Raw genomic sequence first — 20781 nt, forward strand, 5'->3', positions numbered from 1 at the left:
TAGCTCACTGGTGGAGCATCTGTGTTGCTTGCAAGAAAGTCCCAGGCTGAATCCCCGAGGGAAGGGCTGGAAAAGGCTCCCTCTCTGAAACCTTGGAGAGCCTCTGCTAGTCAGTGTGGGCAATACAGAGTTAGATGGGCCATTTGCATGACTCAGTATCCTAAAGCAGTTTCCTGTGTTTCTGACCGAGAACAACTCTATCCCCCTCTTTCTTCTCTTTACACCGAGGAGCTCCGCAGCTGCTGAGTTGCAAGAGAATGGGTGTTTCGTCATCCTGCATTTTTTCGTTTCTCCCAGCTGGTCTGCATTGTGATGGGCTGCTTTGTTCTCTCTGCTCCCCTTTTCTTTGCCTTATCGTGAAGCCGTTTCCTGTGGGTTCCGAAAAGAATGGGCAGCAAAGGGGAGTTTACCCAGTAGGTCCCACCCTGGCTTGCCGCACAAAAGGCCTTGTAATCATCGCGGCAAACTTTGTATTGCAGAGAGTGGCGGGCGGGGAGGGGGGAGACAAAAAGAGAGATAGACAGAAGGAGGGGGGAAGGGAGAGGAGAGAAAATTGCAAGGGGGGGTAGAATTCAGTGGTACCTCAGGTTACATACGCTTCAGGTTACAGACTCTGCTAACCCAGAAATAGTGCTTCAGGTTAAGAACTTTGCTTCAGGATGAGAACAGAAATCGTGCCCTGGCAGCGCGGCGGCAGCAGGAGGCCCCATTAGCTAAAGTGGTGCTTCAGGTTAAGAACAGTTTCAGGTTAAGTATGGACCTCCAGAACGAATTAAGTACTTAACCTGAGGTACCACTGTAATAAAATAACACCATTTAGAGGAAGATGGGGTGATTGACATTTCTGCACACTAGCCTCATCATGGACAGCCTCACATAAATTTATTATTTTTTGCATTTGCCTCCTACCTAAGGAGCTCAAGGTGGGGTACGTGGCTCTCCCCCATATTTCATCCCCACAACAACTCTGTGAGCTGGGTGAGGCTGAGAGGGAGTAACTAGGCCAAGGTCACGCATTGAGCTTTGCGGCCAAGTGGAGATTTGAATCCTGGTCTCCCAGGTCCCAGTCTGACATGCTAACCACTACACCACACTACTCAGTGCAGAAGTGACATAAGAACTGAAGGTCCAATCCTGCCCCAGAAACAGCAATCAGTCCGTTTCCACAGCACGATTGTCACACATGTCGAGTTCTCCTAAATTAGTTTTTAAAAAAAGAAAAATCTGTATGAAAGTATGTTTGAATTTGAATTAGGACGCCATAGGCCACTTTGCCCCTTATGAATAGGAAGGACACTGAAAAAGGGTATCAGGAATATTTCTTGGCCGATACAAACAAGTTAATAATAGAGATAGCAGCCAAGCATCTCTTCTCTGCTCAAAGGCCTTGTAAGACTATTCCCTCATTCTAACTGCAATTTGTATCACATGCTTTAAAAAAAATCTTTTGCATTATATAGCATTTTCAATATGTGTATGTTTTATCCTTTCTATCACATTGCATTTTAAACCATTTAACTTCTCAGGCATTTGGGAAGGGGCTGTGTTTCTTGCTAAGGCTTTTAAATAGTGCTGTGCTGCTTTTACGATCTGCATTTTAATAGATTTGTTTTCTTAAAATATTGTTTTAACATCTACTTACTTTTTAACTACTATCTTTTTTTAAAAAAGCTTTTTGTATTTTATCTGTGTTGTTTTAATTTGCGCAAGCTCCCTCGAGTCTCAGTCTGGGGAAAAAGGCAGAATATGTTTTGTTTCAGCAGGACTGTGGCCATATAATAAATGACTGGTCGACTGATACTAGTCTGGGAAGTGTAAGTTAGGTCCTAGGCTTTAAAATGTGGCCCAAAGAAAATCCTCTGCCATCCTTAACTGCTGCTAAATGCACTAGGTCCATGAAGAAATCTCATCCCAGAGATCTTAAACCAGTTGTGTGTGTGTGTGTGTGTGTGTGTGTGTGTGTGTGTGTGTGTGTGTAGTCTGGAGAGCTTGGGGTTAACAGTGTTGGCCTTGCAGGTGCAGCCCAGAGTAAGGTTACCAGATGTCCCCGTTTCCTGGGGACAGTCCCCGGATTTACAAATCAGTCCCCAATCCATTGAAGTTGAAAAGTGTCCCTGGATTCATTGAAAAAAATCTGGTAACCTTAACCCAGAGCTCTCCTGTCCTCACCACACCCTGGTAAGCTCAGTGGCACGATGGAGAGGATGTCCCAGATGAATATAGTACAGTAGTACCTCAGGTTACAGATGCTTCAGGTTACAGACTCTGCTAACCCAGAAATAGGACCTTGGGTTAAGAACTTTGCTTCAGGATGAGAGCAGAAATCGTGCTTTGGCGGCACGGCAGCGGCGGGAGGCCCCATTAGCTAAAGTGGTACCTCAGGTTAAGAACAGTTTCAGGTTAAGAACGGACCTCCAGAACGAATTAAGTTCTTAACCCAAGGTACCACTATATTAACAATTCATTTATATAATGCTTAAGGACCGTAATGGCTGCTGAACAGTTTGCAAGCATAAAATCAGCTACAGACAGATACACAAGCACAATTAAACAACAGAACAACCCCACCAAAACACAAAAATAAACACCCACAATTAAAATGTGCAATAAAACAAACCGATTAAAAAACAGCACAATTAGAACAGTTAAAACAGAAATTAAAACAATTAAAGCAGGAGGCTCAGGAGATATGGGGAATGTTTCTCTAACAATTGGTTAAAATATCTCTCCAGCTTCCAAGGGAACTTTGGAAATTGTAGCTCTGTGTGGGGAATAGGTGCCCTCTAACCCCCCCCCCCCCGCATGTCCCAGGATTATTTGAGGGAAGACATGACTGTTTAAAGTGGTATGATACTGCTTTAACTGTATTGGGCATATGGGGGCGAAGCATCCATGTGAATGCATGCAGGATGTATCCACTCACTTCTGAAGATCCCGAGGAAGCATGGAGAGGGGCAAAGGATTCCTGGGGAATAATAGCATGTGAGGTGTGGCAGTGCTCAATACCGCCCCCCCCCCGAGAGAGTGAATACTTCCATAAGAAGTCAGAAGTTATGGGGGGTGGAATGCAGGGAGTGCGGCTCCGAGACTTTCAAAACAGGAGCTACGATGCCATCAGCTGCAGTGCTAGGAGAATTGGTGGGCACTCCCCACCCTGACCTGGCATGTAAATGAGGAGATAATGAAGCTTTCAAGTTTTTCTGTTTGTGACGTACAGCATAGCAGAAGTCAGAGAATGAGGCCAATTTGCTCTTCTATGTCTGTCAGATGATCCTAGTAAGCTGTGTATTGTGCTATGCATTTCTACTTGGGTGTGTGTGTTGTCTGTGTGCGCACCTACATGCGCATGATTTACACTCTCCTTGGGAACATGGCTAAGGGGTCGTGATGAGTTCATGAACCTTTGTGCCATTGGGCAGGTTCGAACCCTGTGCTACCGCTTCTCTCTGTCTTGTGGGTTAACAGTGTCAGACAGCTGGGAGCTCTTGATCTCTCGCCAGTCAGAGTGCAGGGGGATTTTGTCGGGTTCCATTTTGATAGGCTCCAAACAATTCCAGGGCACGATGAAGGCAGAGGAAATGCCCCGTGAAAAGGTGATGTTGCAGATACCTCCGAGGACTCTGGCCAACTGCAGAGGGACGGCTGATACATTTATTAGCTGACATCTCTGTTTTTGCTGCTTTAGCACTAATATTTTCCTTGGCAGAATTCAAAACGGGGGTAATGCACTCCATTCTCATATATTTTTTTTTCTTTAACCAAACAGTTCCAGCAAGGTGGAAAACAAGGCTAAGAGAACAGATTTGCCTGCAGAGATACCTGCTCCGGGGAGATTTCCCGTTGCCAAATCTTGTCCGTAATAGGTCCATCAACAGTCTTCCCCCGGCTTCCTATTGTTTGACTGTTATGACAGGATTCGACCTCGCCACTCGGGCCAGCTCTGGTGCTTCCAGTGGCCTCTCTTTGGTCTCCAAGAATAACACAGACAGACTCGTTTCTGCAAGAGGCAGTTTCCAGGGGTTCGGCTGGGAGCTGAGAAGGTGGTGGAGGGGGAGCTGGCTCCACATACAAAAATAACTACCTTGGCCCAAGCTTGATGCCTTCCCTTAGAAGTGTGGGCTGTGGCCGAGGGGTGCCTGGCAATCCTTATGTAAATACAGTTGTGCAGCTGATAAGAGCCACACATAGAAAAACAACTGCTGGCTGTTGTTTTTGGAGATGCCACAACCCTGTGCCAACTGGGTAAAACTTTATCCATGCACTGAACCAGGAATTTACACCTTCTCTTCAACACCAGGAGACTCAGTTCCAGAACATGAGAAGCAGTACTTGGGAGATTTGTCTCTGTGCATGCGCAGAGTGCCCTGAGTGTACTGGGCATCCACAGCCAGTCCTTCCAGAAAGAATAGTTTCCACATGGACACAGGAAGCGGGGGGGGGGGAGTCCCACAATCTTGCAGCTTCAGTGCAAATATTTCTGCTTGCACAATGGAACTCTGCCCCTCCATTGGCTGCAGAGGGTTTTGGGGGGGACCCCCTAGGACAGTTTTAGGGGGAGGAGGATGAGAGAGGTGGGAACTCAGAGCTACGTCGGATTCTACCCCAGCTTCTACGGAGACCATTGGCCCGTCTCGTTCAAGAGGGTCTGCACTGACAGGAAGCTGGGGATGGGGAACAAATTGATTCAGTTCACAAAGAAAAGTGAATCTTCTCTCATTTCTGCTTTCCAAAACAGCGCACAAACTGAAACACAGCCTTCCTCCAACATTCACATTTCTCTGAATTTTGCAGTGCAGCCAAGCAATCTGTACAAAAATGCATGCACTGGGATAAAGTGGGCGTAGAAATGCACATATTAGTGAAAATAATATTAAAAATTTGTTACATGAGGAAAAGCTGCTTTGCAAAGATTTGTATAATGGGGAAAATCCCATGCAAAAATATGTATATTAGGAGAAATTCACACGAAGATGCTGATGAATTTTCACATGAGAGAGAGAGAGAGAGAACTGAACTTAAGAATGGAAAAATGAGAAAGAGAAGGCAAAAACTGATGGATTCTTCCATCCCTACTTGCGGTGTGTAGTTCCCCAGGGCTTTCAGACAGCAGTCTTTTCTAGGCCTTCCCAGGGATCCTGGGAATTGACCCTGCAAAGCATGTGCTCAACCACCAAGTCATGGGTGGAGAACCTTCTTGGCTCTATGGATGTTGTTGGACACCAACTCCAATCCTCTTCTGCCAGCATAGCCAATACTCAGGGATAATGGGAGCTTGAGTCCAACAACAAGTGGGGGATAGGTTCTCCATCCCTGCACTAAGTTCTCTCTCTCAGTTTTCCAGTTTTCCAGTTGAAGAACATGCTACCCTACTCTTTGTAGGGTAACCAGCCTCATATTACCAACATGCTTAAGTCTAATTACTGTATGAAGGGGTTAATACTATAGATAAACTTGTACTGCCAGGCTTAGCTATGTTCACATTCCCTCACACTGGGAGGAACCAGGTAATCAAGCTTTTGTTTCCCTCCAGACTACCTGAGAAGCTCAGTGTGTGAGGAGGCCTAAGCTGGTTGTTCCGAGCTCAGACTACATGGCTCCCACAAGCAACTCTTGATTTCCTATACCAATAATTTAGCCTTATATTCCGGACAGAGTGCTTGATTGACCTGGAGGTAGGCTGTGTGGACTCTGTATTGATTTGTGATGTTTTGTTGGGTCTCTGGACCGTAATAAAGATAGTTGTTAAATTTAGGAACTTTCACCACTGTAACTAAGCCAATTTTTACTGCCTGTGCAACTTTTTCTGAATGCTGTATCAAAAAGCACATGAACCTGACCTTTAGAGAGTTTGTGAGTAAACCATTATTTAAAGTATCAAATATGTGGTCTTTTCTCTATGCTAGAGGAAGATGGAAGCTTTGGAACTCATTTTAGGGGATATACAATTGACTTTGTTGCATATCTTTAAATCTTAAATCTATGCTGTGGTTCTCTCACCAAAGAGTACTTGCCCCAAACCTGGATTCTCCTTTTTATACCTCTTTTTCCCCTTGTCACCAACACATAACTTCCCATTTGAGAAACATGAGTGTAAAGCAGGACTGCAGTGATAATTCCTGCTCCTGAGCTACATTGCATGCATTCTGAAGGAACTTTGTAGCCCTTTGGGGGTTTATGGCTTTGGCTCAAGGATAGTGTGCCCTGAAAGGCAACAAGGGTCCCAATTTTGCAGCGAACTGCATGTGCAACTTAGGCAGATCTGCAACATGAACAAGTGTGGGTTAGGGAGTGGGCCTAGCTCCTACACACTTACCCCCAAACCTCCCTTTGTGGGGGCTTCAAAAGCATCAACAGCAGGGGGGCGGGAGCCTTTTTCACCATAAGGGCCACATTCCTTTGTGGGCAGCAAATGATTGCAACTTTGGGTAGGGGAAACATACTTTCTATAAATATGTCGGGTATGGTCTCATTAAATGCCAGTTATTTTAAATGCCAGCAATTTGCTTATTCTTACATTTTCAGCCAACCTTCCTACCAACAGGTGCGCTGACAATGTAAGACAAAATATTATTTTAAAATGCCCCACTCCCAAGCATCACCATATAAAAATATTCCATTTAAAAATATCGGGAGATAAAAACAGCAGTGCAAAAATAAAACGAAACAACAACTTCAGATTCCCGGTCCCTCAAAAGCCAGGGAGCTGCTTCAGTGGAAGAGATCCAGAAATCTGTGCTTAACTCCCCCCCCCCCCCACATGAAATCAATGTAGTGCAAAACATCTGGAGGGCAGGAGGAGTTTGAGACTGACTTTGAAGGTTCTCTTTCAGGTGCCTCTGTGCTCAGTGTTTGGGCAGGTCAATGTCAGCCAGAGAGATGGTCTTTTTGGTGGGGGCATGCAGCTTCATTGTATAGCCCCCAGTTCAATGGGAGATGGAGAAAAAGCTCTTCTCTGTCTACTTTCTCCTTTTCTTGCTTTTGTTAGGCTGCTGCTGCTGATTATTATTTATACAAAATGTAAACCACTCCAGCTATTTTAATAGAAATATGTATGATGAAGATGATGAAGAAAAGTTGTGCCACATTTCTGCTCCCTCTGACTTCAGCCTAGAAGGGAAAAGGCGCATCTCAAACTGCTCCGAGCAAGTTATTTTTAACTTAGAGAGAATGTACTGTGCTGGAATATTTCAAGTCCTCTAGTAATAGAAACAGAAAACAATACCAGTGTATCGAGCTTTGAGGCTTATCTTGAATCCATTTCCACCTATTATGTGGCTAGCAAAGAACACAACTGTTTGGGACGAATGAACCTTTTATCAGCAGGCTGTTGAGAAGGCAGGAGCAGAATGAGGTGTGTGTGTTGGGACAGGGTTGGGCAGGGGCACACTATGTGTGTGTGTGCAGCGGTGGGAGATGTACCAGCAAAGAAACCAGCTGATATTGACTTAAAAGGGAATCAAAGAATGGGAAGAATTGGGAGGGGGGGGTCTTTTCTTGGACTTCTTGGGGATGCTGAGAATTGAACATAAGACCTTCTGCATGCAATGTGTTTGCTCTACCCCTATCAAGTCAGATGTGGGCTCCAACTCTCAGCGGCTCCAAGCCAGCATGACCAATGGTCAGAGATGATAGGCATGGCAGTCCAGCAACATCTGGAGGGCCACAAGTTCCCCAGTCCTGGTGTGGTACAAAAGCAGGGTGGGATGAGCTGGAACTAGAGGAAAGAACTGATTGCTACAGCTAAAGGAAAATGTAGCTTCACCATATGGAGAAATTGCAATGCTGCTTTTGGCACAGCAGGGCGGGGCGGGGGGACACAGGAAGGAGGAACTCCAGGGCAGAATAGATGCCAGGTGCAGGGAACTTGGTTCTCTTCAGATGTTTCTGAGAGTCACCTCACAAGACCACAACTCCCATCATTCCAGACTATGAGCCTTCCTGGCTGGAGCTGATGGAAGTCAGAGGTCAATGCTACCCAGAGGGCCCCAGGTCCCCCTTCCCCACTTCATGGGGATTGGCCAGCCCCAGCTTCTTCAAGGGGCTGTGCAATGCCCTTTAAGATTGCATACAAGGCTCTCGTTTTCAGGGCTTGGTAAAAGAAACGAGAGGTTTTGTCGACAATTCAATTTAGGAACAATAGATAAGCAATGTGAACTACTTTAAAAGGAAACGGACACACACTTGGGAAACACTGGGGGACTACAGGAAGAGATCAAAGATAACGTAACAGTTTCAGATCAGTTTAAAAATCAAATCAAATCAAGCATAGGCTCCTCATGAGCAGAGGCAGGCAAACAATTGTAATTTGACTAAAATGAATCGTAGACTCAGATGCTAGAAGCTAAATAGAAAGGGAAAAGGGGGGGGGGAATAATCTGAGCATTCAAAGCAACACACAGAGGTGTATAAAGCAAAAAAGACCTCTGAATGCACCATTAAAAAGAAAGACTAGAATAATAGAATCAGAAGGAACCTTGAATGCCATCTAGTCCAACCCCTGGATGTTGGAAATCTGCTGGGACAGCATCCTTGTGCCTCTAACAAAGAAAAGCTCCTCACCTTCCAAGGCAGTCTGTCCTACTCTTGAGCAGCTCATACCATCAGGATGTTCTTCCTGACATTTAGACAAAACCCTTTTGTCATTTGAGCTGGGGCTCTGCAGAGTCCCCTGATGCAGCTTCTTAAACTCCATTGACCCCAAATGGCTCTTAATGTGAAACATAAGAAGTTGCCTTATACTGAATCAGATCACTGGTCAATTCTCCAGGTGGATGAGGAGCCATTGACTAGCACGCTTGGGGTATGGGCACCAACCTTCCTCAAATCCACTTAACAGCAATGTTATAAGTTTGGATGGGGCTAGGGGTGGTGGTGGTGGTCAGTGAGGATGGTATCTGGCTCCCTTCTAAACCCATGATCCTGTATCTGGGAGGGTAGCATCCACAAGTCGAAACCTGCCAGACCAGTTTCTTTGTCAGTGTAATGGCCTTAGCTGCTCAGCTAAGTACATAGCATTCACATCTTAAGAAGTGAGCTCTGTTGCCATAGAGACAAACTGGTGGGCATTTCCTCACCTTACCTGGCTGGGTACCACATCATCTTAGGATGGAGAAATAGGATGGCTTTTGAGGGATGTGTTTATGAGAGCAGTGTGAGTTCTGGCTGATGCTGGAAGCTGGAGGGCAGAGCCATGCTTGCTCTATCTTGGACCCAAAGCTGTGGTTGAAGACTTCTCTGGAAACCTAAAGGGGAAGCAAGATCTGCTGCTTTCCCATTAGGTTTCCAGAGAAGTTAATGCTGTGAATCCTTTCAGCTGTATATATGTGCAAACCAAACCACACACCTGAAATACTCCACAGTCTTATGGGCTCATGCATAGCATATTATTGACCTACGGGAAAAGACCATGACAGCTGGAATAAGATGTTTCGTATATTTCAGCAGGCAGGAATAAACTCAGGGGACAGAAGAATAATATATAATTTATACCCAAACTAGAAAGCTATCATTAGTGTAAATGATCTTTGAGTGAAGAGCTGAAATGCAGAGAGATCTGTCAAGGGTGCTCACAGTTCCTTGTAATGTTTAACGTATTCATAGAGGCTGCAATTAAAATAAGTAGCAGCAGACACGGGCATGAGAATAAATGGGAAAGAAAGAAATTGACCCTGCTTTGCTGCTGAGGTAGCAGAAATGGCTGACACAACTGGAATGCTGCCAAGTAAAATGAAATAAACTGAAATGAAATGAATCCAGGTTTTTCAGGACTGTGACTTTAAAAGGATGGAATAAAACAAACATATTAATCATAGAATTGTAGAGTTGGAAGGGGTTCCCCTGTCTAGTCCAACCCCCTGCAATGCAGGAGTCACAGCTAAAGAATTCCCTGACAGGTGGCCATACAACCTCTGTTTAAAAATCTCCAATGAGAGTTTCCCACTTTACGAACTAGTCTGTTCCACAGTTGAACAGCTCTTACCATCAGAACATGCTCCCTAATGTTTAGTCAGAATTTCATTTCTTGTAACTTGAACCCATTGGTTTGGGTTCCTATCCTCTGGGGGCAGCAGAAAACAAGCTTGCTTCCATGTGACAGACCTTTAGGTATTTGAAGATGGAAATCTCTCTCTCTCTCTCTCTCTCTCTCTCTCTCTCTCTCTCTCTCTCACACACACACACACACACACACACACACACACACACACACACACGTTTTCTCCAGGCCAAACATACCCAACTTCCTCAACTGTTCCTCATAAGGTTTCATTTCGTTTATCAACTTGGTCACCCTCTTCTTCCAGACTATCCTTCACCAGGGCCAGGGCTTTTTCAGTGATGGCTACAACCTGGTGGAATGCTCTGTCCCACGAGACTAGGGCCCTGCAGGACTTGATCTCCTTCTGCAGGGCCTGTAAGACAGAGCCATTCCACCTGGCCTTCAATTTGAATTAGCCCGATCCTCTATTCCCTTTCCCCCTTTCCTCTTCTATGAAGAAACCCTTTCTGGGACCCCACATTTAAATTCTTCCCTGGTCACCTTGCTGTCCCTAGTAGGATTAACTTGGCCAGATAGCCCTGGTGATCACTTGATGTCTACTGACTGGGGTCCCCCCCTCAAATGACCCCTGAATTTTAGAATTATATTGATATTGATGCTGCATTTTATGTTGTATTTTATGCTGTTTTAAAGTTGCATTTTAATCAATGTTTTATATTTGCTGTTAGCCACCCTGAGACCAGTTTTTAAACTGGGAAGGGCAGAGTATAAATAAAAATTTATTATTATTTCTGCACCGGTTCCAGCTTGTCAAAATCCAAGGCAGAATAACAGCAAGCAAACGGCAGGCAGTATAAACTTGGAAGCAAATGAAGAGAGGATGCCAGACTCGTTAGCAGAAATCTAGAGCAAAATTTGTAAGGGCTCTTCCGTCCTCACTTACTCCCCACAACACCACTGTAAAATAGGTTATGCTGAGAGGCAGTGACTGGCTCAAGGGTCAGTGGGGATTTGAACTCTGGTCTCCCAGGTCCTAGTCCAGCACTCGTAACCACTACACCACCTTGGCTGGAATGTACAGCCCAGTGTACAAATGAAAGCAGCATTTCCATTTGTCCTACCCTTTTGGTCTCTGACCCCACCCACTGGCATGCAGCCCTTGGCAGGTAAGTCATGGGGAAATGCAGCCGTCTGGCTGTAAAAGCCCCCCCCCCCGGCCCCGTTTTATGTTTTGCTCTTGAGGTAGAATGAAGTTGTGAGCTGCCTATAATTTATGTATGTTGCAAATAGGGGTAGGAAGGTTTGTCAATTTCTGTTTCTCATGGTTTCCAATCATGTTCCATTCCCCACATTGTCACATCAGTTTGGGATTATTATTAAGAAGTCATATTGAGTATTCATCAGCATATTTCCATCTATACATTTTTGCTTACTATACACACATTTCCAAAGCAATTTTCCCCAATGTAAGGCTTTTGTGTATAGTATTATCATTAATAATACACATACCGCTTACCCTGGCATATATGTTTTTGTACCCGTTACTTGATTGGTGAACTGCACTGCAACATTTGGAGAAGTGCCACTTTCAAAGGGCGGCTGTTCTTTGGTTGTCATATACAGTATGTTCTTTATGAAGCCGGATCTGGGTTAATAGCTGTTGGGGCACCAGTTAAATAAGCAAAGGAGCCCTCAAAAGCCTGGCCACACCAATTGTGAAACACAAGGCAGTTTCCCCCCTCACTTCCCATAACCTGCTTTTTCATTTCAAGCACAGAGTATGTAACATAGGGTTCAAGGAGCACTCTTATTGCACACACAATATGGTCTCATGTTTTTCTTTTAATTTGAAAAACAACAACAAACAAACCACTTTTAATACTACTAAATGTATTCCCAAATTTCCTACTTGCGCTCTTGCTGTTCATTCAACTTTGGCCAGTTTGGCAGTGGGGAAGTAAGCTCTCCATATTACATGCTGGTTGACATCAAACCGACAGATACAGATCTCCTTTTCACAGCTTTATCAAGAACAGTTCACTGGAGACCGAGAAAAATCAGGTTGCCCAACATCCTGTTGGTTGGGATGTTGGATGCTACAAAGAGGGAGCTGCCATATTCTTACTGAAGCCAACACTTCTATGCAAGAAGTTGCTGCAGATAAACATTTTAAGACACCCCTGCCCTTTGTCTTAGTTCAGAAATGGATAAAGACCTCTTCCCAAGGCAGCTCAACAGGCATATCCTTCTGTGAGATTCAGGTGAGATTCCTACTTTTAACTTTTGGACACTGCCTCAGCAACAGATGCAGAAGATCCAGCTTGCCTTTTCAGACTATACAGGATTTAAGATTGCAATAAATTAACACAAGGGGACAGGAAAGCAAAACAAAGAATCCAGGATAGAGATTGGGCAATACAGCCATACTTAATGATACATATATAAAACATCTGACATCTTAAAAAGAGAATAGTAAACAGTGTTTTATGACTTAACGCATCATTCTACATAGTGGGGTTAAGCAGGGGGACAGACACTGAACCCAAGAGGACCAATTGTTACCCAGTATGGCAGGGAGGGGGCCCTATATGCATTGGAATGTACATCAAACAAAAGTTAACAGCCACAGACATGCCACCAGTTTCTTGACAGCCCAGTGTCTTGCTTTTGATGAAAAAATGATCAGGAGACAGAGTTTTGATGAATTGGTGAACAAATTAACTAAAACCTTCTTTAGGATGTCTTTGGCAGGGATGGCTAATGTTATTGGACTCCACCTCCCATCAGCCCAAGCCAGCAAATGGTCAGGGATGTTGGGAGCTCAAGTCCAAATATATCTGGGGGCACCATGTTTGCTGCCTTTGGTCTATAGAAAGGTGTCCCAGAACCAGAAACTTAAATGGCAGCCAGTGTGTGTGTGTGTGGGGGGGGTTAACCCTGAGCAGTTTGTAGGAGGGAAGCATGTACTTTGCTGTGGATCTTCAATTCCAAAAAAGCTATCAAGTTGGAAGTGCAAAAGTCTTTTTCAGATCAAGTGCTAGTGGTTACATTATACAGTGAAGGTGAACTCCGTAATACGGCACAAAGCCTTCAGGGACAGTTTCCAGTGACAGTTGCCATCAAGGAGCACAACATGCAAGAAATAACTGAAAAGTACTTAAGCCACACCAACCAAACTGTATCAGCGAGGAGGCCTGCTTGACAAGCTTACTTCGGCAGTGGTCGATATTCCCTAAAATGCCCGCTTGTGACAGAAACTCTGTTTTTAGTCCAACATGACTGTATATGGCTCGCAGTTTTGCTATCATACTCAGACTTCCTGTAAACCAGGGAGTTGTGCAGAAAAGGAAAGAAAAAATAATATATGAATGTCATATAACGTCACCATGTTGCTATCTGGGAATAGAAGCCACAACAGTAAGTTTCTTCCCACTGAAAACAAAAACACTTTCCTCTGTGTCTTTTGCACTAGGATACAAATCATCTTCCAGAAAGCAAGGCCAACTCCTGCATAGTGCCAAGCTGGTAGAGGTGCCCGTTCCTCCTCATCAGGTGGTTGCTGCTACCCATCCTCACCTGCAAGGCCTAACACAAAAAGAAGACCAACAAATGCCCCTCCCCAATCAACTAGTCACCCTCTGACACTTGGATGACTGAATGTCTGTGAAGCAGCCATTTCATTGGCCCAGAAGATGTCCCATGGTAGACTCTACCTGGAAGGTTCAGTTTATGTCTATACGAAAGCCAGGATAGCCCTACTTGGTACAGCAGGTTTCACATGGTAGAAAACAAGGCGGCCCCTGAGAAGAACATTTGAGACATGGCCACTTTTGTCAAAATCGGAAGGGAGCCATCCATTATCAGGAAGGCTAATTAGCTGAGTAAACCCAGAGTTGCCTCAAAGGAAGACAACATCCATCTTCTGTAATGGTTGCTTTGCTTGCTAGACATATTGCTTCTTGGAAGCACTGCTGCTAGGCCGGCTCGACTGCCTTTCCTGAGAGAGATGGACTATGGGGGCATCCGTGTTAAAGACGTCAGGGGGCTTATTCCTGCCTTGCAAGGCCAAGGTTTCTTCTGTGTTGAAGTTGGCCCAGTTCTGCTCACTGGAAAGTTTGTTGTATGCCTGGTAGGGCGGAGAAGGCCTCTCATTCATTGGGAGGTAGAAGAAAGCCTTGTCGGAATAAGCCTCCTCAGGCACACCACAAAGCTTGTTGGGGAAGCTGTTGGCCTCACAGGGCATGGGAGGAGCAGAGGAGGGGGAACAGTAGTCTCTTTCCTTGGTGTTGTGCAGCAGGCTCTTGCAGCAGAGGTGGAAGAGCTCCAGAAGGTTGAGAACGAGGGAGATCAAGCCCACCACCAGCATGAAGAGGATGAAGATAGTTTTTTCAGTGGGACGGGACATAAAGCAGTCCACATGGTGTGGGCATGGGTCCCCCTGACAGACATAACGGGCATGCATTACAAAACCATATAGGTACCACTGGCCAAGGAGGAAGCCAGCCTCAAAGATGCTCTTGAAGACCACACTAATGGTGTAGGTCCACATCAGAGGCCCGCGGATTTTAATCCTCCCATCCTCCGCCACGCAGATCTTGGCCATCTTCTTCTCCACCGCCACCAGCATGGCTGTCACCTTGTAATCCTTAGACTGCAGAGCCCGGAGCTCACTCTCCCGCTCCTTCAGCTTCACCTCAAGCCGGGAGAGATAGATGACGTGCCCCAGGTAGACCAAGGTGGGTGTGCTGACAAAGAGGAACTGCAGGACCCAGTAACGGACGTGGGAAATGGGGAAAGCCTTGTCATAGCAGACGTTGGGGCAGCCGGGCTGCTTGGTGTTGCAAACAAAGTCTGACTGCTCATCTCCCCACACGGACTCCCCGGCGAGGCCCAGGATCAAGATGCGGAAGATGAAGAGGACCGTCAACCAGATTTTGCCGATGACCGTCGAGTGCTCCTGCACTTGGTCCAGTAACTTCTCCAGGAAGCCCCAGTCACCCATCTTGTGCTAAGGGAGAGCACAATACATACTTTTACCACTTAAAAGCCACTCTTGATTACTTGCAATGTGATACATAGCCACACAGCGAAGTTTTGCAAATATTGTTTCCATAACACCATTCAGTGTAGGTGGTGTTTCCGACTAATATTAACAGGGAAGGTTCCTGCCCCAAAAGCTTACAGGTGAAAGTTTAGATAGCTTGGGGTGGGGAGAGACCAGCACAAGTGAGGACCAAGCATGAGCAAGCACAGATCACATATAATTGTTGTATTTTATTTTTTTGAAATAAGGAGCCCCAGACTTAAAATACAATTTGCCTTAAGACGCTAACAGTCAGAATGGTAGCTTGCGCAAGTCTCACCTCTGGTGCCCTGCTATTGTGGAAGTGAAGAGCAGCTGAATTTCTAGAAGTGTCAGAACTTGCTTTCAAAATAACAAAGGGCAGAGGAATCCAGTAGTGTTTCAGGCTCTTCTACATCTGGACAAGGACAATCCTTACAGAGCACCCCATTTTTAAAAGGCAGTTTTGGGATAGAGAGAAAGGGCCAGCTAACTGTTCCCATGCTCTACACTACCCTCTCCACCTATCTAGTAACAAGATACTTTGAGGACTAGAATATTTGCCTATCCAGAATTTTCATGGACATTGAAGGACGAAAGCTTTAAGAGTAGAGTTTAAAGCAGAAAAGTACAGATATATGCATGTACAAATTCTGGACCATAGTGATGTTAGCAGCCTAAAAAACACTTTAAAAATACCAGCTCTTTGGAAGGGGTTTGGAAGAGTGCTCAGCAAGCAGGGAGAAGAGGCAACTCTACAGGAGAAGGGCCTTGTTTTTCTGCTGTGGAAACGAGGCAGCTTTAATAGGATTCCCAAAATGTCTCGCAGTGAGGCACTGACAAGACCCAGACCCTTAGCTTCAGCAATCTTGGCCCATTAGGGCCAGGCCCTGGGACCAATGTGAATTAACCTACTGGCCTGCAAATTAATCCTAGAAATTGCCCTGTGAAGGCGAAAAGGCAACAGTCAAATCCACACCATATATTCATGTTGTTGGGCTGAAGTTTTGCAATAAATAGTTGCATAAATAAAAAATAAATAAAGCTCATGATCCTACGACTCTTATACTACTTTCACAGTCATGTTTCCTTCCCAAGGAATTATGAGAAATGAAGTTTGTTAAACATGCTGGGAACCATAGCTCTGTGAAGGGTTCTCCTAATAGCACCCATGACAAACCACAGTTCCCTGGGTTCGTTTTTTTTTTTTGGGGGGGGGGGGGAACCATGACTGTGAAAGTGGTATAAAAGTGCTTTGCATGCTTGGTATGGATGTCTGGTAAGAAGATCCACTGTGCAGGAAAATTCCTAATAGTCTCATCATTTGCAGAACATTTAGAAAAAAACCACCACGATATATTTCTACCAAAGGGACCAGACCCTCACTTCCCCTGATCTTAGAGCTGTTCAGCAGTGGAACAGACTGTCTAGGAAGGTGGTGGACTATTTCACTGGAGGTTTTTAAACAGAGGTTGGGTGGCCATTTGTCAGGGACTGCATTGCAGGGAGTTGGAGTTGATGGCGCTTGGAATACCTTGCAACTCTTTGATTCTATGATCTTTCAGCACTTAGGAGACAAACAGCCCAATGAATGCTGTCCCTTTAGGGATCTGTACCAAGAAGCCAAGCCAACCACAACCCCATATCTGGGGTTAATCATATCACTCATTGTTACCCTCAGTTTCCTGTAAAAAACAACAGCTAGAAAGATTAAATCTTATTGGGAGGGGGGAAGCAAGATACTGAGCACGCTGACAAAATATACAAAACGGAGACCTTTGAAAAGTTACTCTCCTCTGCTGTGTTCAGCTGCTCTGCAGGAACTTCCCCTTAAAGCTAACGTCACCTTAAATTAAAAATTTTGTATCAGACAAGGCACTTGTGCTTAAAAGCATGATTGCATACCAAGCTTTTAATTGGAGACAGCAATGAGGAGCTCCTGCTGCTGTAATAATATAGGAAGGTGTCTTATACAAATTCAGACCATTGCTCCACCTAGCTCCATATTACACACACTGACTGGCAGCAGCAGTTCCTACTTGGAGATGCAGCTGGGGACTGAACCTGGGACCTTGATGCTCTCTTGATGAGCTACAGCCATTTCTGCATTCTGGAGCCTTTCCCCACCCATCCAGTTATTTGTTTTAACTTGGCAATTTCATCCTGCAGCTCTGTCTTAGGTATCTTCAAAAACCATGCATGGAGCTACTAAACATGGGTATTTTTCAATGCTAAGCTATATCCTATCATAGATTTTTGACACCACCAACTTTAAAACATAAACAGAGATTTAATCTTAAAGTGCAAATAAAGACAGAGGAACAAGTCATAAAGTCCACAGACAACAAAGGCCAAACAACAGATTCTTTTGCTCACCCTTTAAGCCCTCTCTCAGCCTAGTACCTCTCTGAAGGCCACCACAGCCCTCTGCTTCTTGCCCCTGGGGTTATAAAGAGAAAGGAGCAGGCAGTCAATCAAGAAGTGTCCAGTCAGGGGCTTGATCAGCTTTTAAAGTGATAGCCTTTTCAACCTCACATACTGTCCCACTCAACAGAGCCAACGAAGGAAGGGGTGTGTGTGTGGGCGGAGCAGGTTTAACTCTATCAAAGGGTTAAATTATTCTAGAGGAAATTCCGGCAGGGCAGGTAAATGTTTTTCTCCTGCTGCTGCCCAGAACTGCCTATCAAGGATAAGTAAGAAACCCCCAATGCTTGGAAGAAACGCAAGCTATCTCAGATCAGGGTTGCCAGATGGAAGGAAATCCTGTTCTGCTGCTGTGTCTTCATTGCCTGACACACATCAACCAGCAGAACTTTTCGCGGCATGGAGGGAAACATGATTGCTGGCTAATGTATGCGTTTCAAGGTGCTATTGAAAGCATGATGACAGTGGCAGGTTGAAAAGTTGGCAGCCCTATGCCAGTTTGGTGTGTGTGATCCTATCTTTATTATCTGGTGTTTTATTATCTGGCTGAGAGTCCATGCTCCAGAATTTGCATTCTGTACTGGGACTGAGGCTCGGTATACATGGAATATACACACAAGGATAAGAGTGTGCCTCTGAGCACATGCAGTGTGCTTGCTCCTTCTTCCACTGAGTACATGAGGACTAAAAACTAGTTGCCAAAGGATATGGCAACTTTGCTGAAGCAAAGCAGGTCTGTATGGGAGACTGTGCCATGCATACCCTCTTGATAGAAAGAGGGCAGGACAGAAATATAGCTAAACGACTAAATGTTCCAAGGTTCCATGCAGAAAAAGAGTACCAGACCAAGTGGAAAGAACTCACAGGCAAGTAGGAAATAATAAACGAATAAAGTAAAATAAATCAAAGAAATGGGCCCACTACTTCTGAGGCTGTCCAACTAATTTGGAGATTGGGCCAAAACAAATCTGGGGAAGGGCTGTGGCTCAGTGGCAGAACACCTGCTTTGCATGCAGAAGGTGCCAGGTTTGATCCCTGGCATCCCCAGGCAGGGTGGGAGAGATCCCTGCCCCAAACCCTGGAGAGCTGCTGCCAGTCAGTGTAGACAACACTGAAGAAGACAGACTAAGGGCCTGACTCAGCAGCTTCCTATGTTCTTTCCCCGACTGTGGTACTCACCAACAAGTAAAATGCAAGTTTTCAGCATACAAATCCAAGTTTTTGGTTTACTCCAGAAGAGAAAGGAGGCTTCGGCAAGAGCACAGAGCCCTCTTGCTGTGATCCAGGAAACTCCGTGACTGTTCTGAAGAGCTTGGTGGTGATGGTGGGGAAGTTGACTACAATAACTCCAGGATGAGTGCAGAGGGGAGGAGCTAAAGGGGAAGGGAGGAGTCACTGTTATCAAAAGCTTTGGGCTGGCTTTCAGTCCTGTAACATTATTATGATCCTCCAAGGGGCAGCTGGTGGGGCAGGTGGAAAAAGAAAGGAAACCAGAGTGACTTCACCTGCTTCCTGGCTGGAGGCATGTGTAATGGGTGGGTGAAATTATGGGAGAGGAGAGGAGACAGCAGGAGTCCTAAGAGAGGCTTGGATCAGCCGAGTGGCCTTGCAGGGTTTAGCTTGCTGCTTTCCTTACAAACAGGGGCAGGCAGGGGGAGAGCTGCAGTCGGGGAAATAGGAAACATAGGAAAACAACGAAGACTGAAATAACAAGCGTTGCCCATTGTGAAGCTGTCTGGGCCAAGAGAAACAAGAGGGAAATCCTGGAGAAGCGGAATTTGCCGGCAATTAACTAAGCGTGGGAATCGGGAATGAGCTAGGCCTCAGCAAGGCCAGTGGCAGTGGGAGTTTATTGTAGGGGGGCTCTGGTATTATCTTTTGGAAACTAGCAATGCAGCATGTTCACACCCCCCCCCCCGGCCCCAGCCTGGTCTTTGGTGTGTTTGCTTGGAAGCAATATTATGCTGAGGCCAGTATTTTGGCACCTTCTGCATTGTCAGAAAACAACAACAAAGAAACTGCAACCAACCAATCAGCCAAAGGACAGGTGCCCTTCGTAATGATTTGTACTCATGGTGGTATAAGGGCAGCTATACTCAATAAATGCTTGCAGCATCAAACATTTCTGGGTGGTCATAGTGCTTCATTTGCAAGAGCTGCATGTCTTTCTTGGCTAAATCTTGTAATTTTTGCACAACTAATGTTGTGGGGTTTGTTTTGTTTTGCCGAAAGCACATCAAAGTGCAAGTAGTACCGCTCAGGCGGGAAGGTAAACAGCGTTTCCGTGCGCTGCTCTGGTTCGCCAGAAGCGGCTTAGTCATGCTGGCCACATGACCCGGAAGCTGTACGCCAGCTCCCTCGGCCAATAAAGCGAGATGAGCACTGCAACCCCAGAGTCGGCTGCAACTGGACCTAATGGTCAGGGGTCCCTTTACCTAATGTTGTAGTAATGCAACAATATGGAGAGGCATTGCAGAACAACTAATAAAGTGGAATGATCTGTGGATGGTCTAGTATCAATCTATTGCTAATGCTCTATTATTGCATCAGTGACCTGTTGCAGTATGTAGTATCCCTCAGTATGAACCAACCTGAAATTTAAGAGAAGAGAATTTTTCTGGAAAATGATTTGTGAATTTACCCTTTTTTTTGCCACCACCCCAAACTCCCCCTTGGAGAACATTCAGTAAAATGAACCCCCTTCCATGTGCCTCTTAATTTCACCACCTGCATAATTTAGGGAGGCCATTTTCGCTCAGCTCAGAGGCCCCCGATATGGGGGCCTGATGTGATGTCCTAATGTTGCTCCATGTTTGGTCTCAAAAATGGGGGGGGGGGCTGGCCTGCTCCTGCCCCCCCAAAAGTCTGAGGGGGCCCAAAGAGCCTCAGCCCCCTGGAGCCAGCGCCTATGGCTCAGCCACAGACTTGAGTCACTTTTTCTTTTTCTTTTTTATAGTAATTTTTATTAAATTTTTCCTTTTACAAATTCGCCATCTTAAACAATATTCACAAATTTCAGCTTTTTGGACTTCCACCAGCTTCTCTACCAATCATCCATATTTTCTATTTTTACGCATTCTCTAAATTTAATATTGCCATTTAATATTATCCTTTCAGTTCTATTTCTTTTTTACAATACATCTTTAACTTTCACAAAGCCTCTTTAAATCCCACTAGCGTTGTCTGTTCGTCACATATGCTTTTTAGATAATCTGTAAACTTTCCCCAGTCCTCGATGAACTTGTGATCCCGTTGATATCTAATCTTCCTAGTCAATTTGTCCAATTCTGCATAGTCC

At 45.2% G+C, this 20781-nt stretch overlaps 1 protein-coding gene across 2 annotated transcripts; it reads right to left on the bottom strand.

The window, feature by feature from the left end:
- Positions 1 to 12678: 12678 nt before the first annotated feature.
- GJA4 (gap junction protein alpha 4) lies at positions 12679 to 18846 on the bottom strand. 2 transcript variants are annotated; one of them, XM_081201071.1, is made up of 3 exons: positions 18663 to 18845; positions 17436 to 17499; positions 12679 to 15005 (listed from the first exon to the last, which is right to left on the bottom strand). In XM_081201071.1, the coding sequence occupies exon 3, from the start codon at positions 14997 to 14999 to the stop codon at positions 13941 to 13943; it is 1059 nt and encodes a 352-aa protein (XP_081057197.1). In that variant the 5' UTR covers positions 15000 to 15005; positions 17436 to 17499; positions 18663 to 18845; the 3' UTR covers positions 12679 to 13940. The 2 variants fall into 2 exon arrangements, with proteins under 2 accessions (XP_081057197.1, XP_081057198.1); XM_081201072.1 differs by lacking the exon at positions 17436 to 17499 and having other exon boundaries at positions 18663 to 18846.
- Between the last annotated feature and the right edge of the window lie 1935 nt (positions 18847 to 20781).

This window comes from Podarcis bocagei (assembly GCF_964188305.1).
Source record: "Podarcis bocagei genome assembly, chromosome: 7".
Lineage (NCBI taxonomy): Eukaryota > Metazoa > Chordata > Lepidosauria > Squamata > Lacertidae > Podarcis > Podarcis bocagei.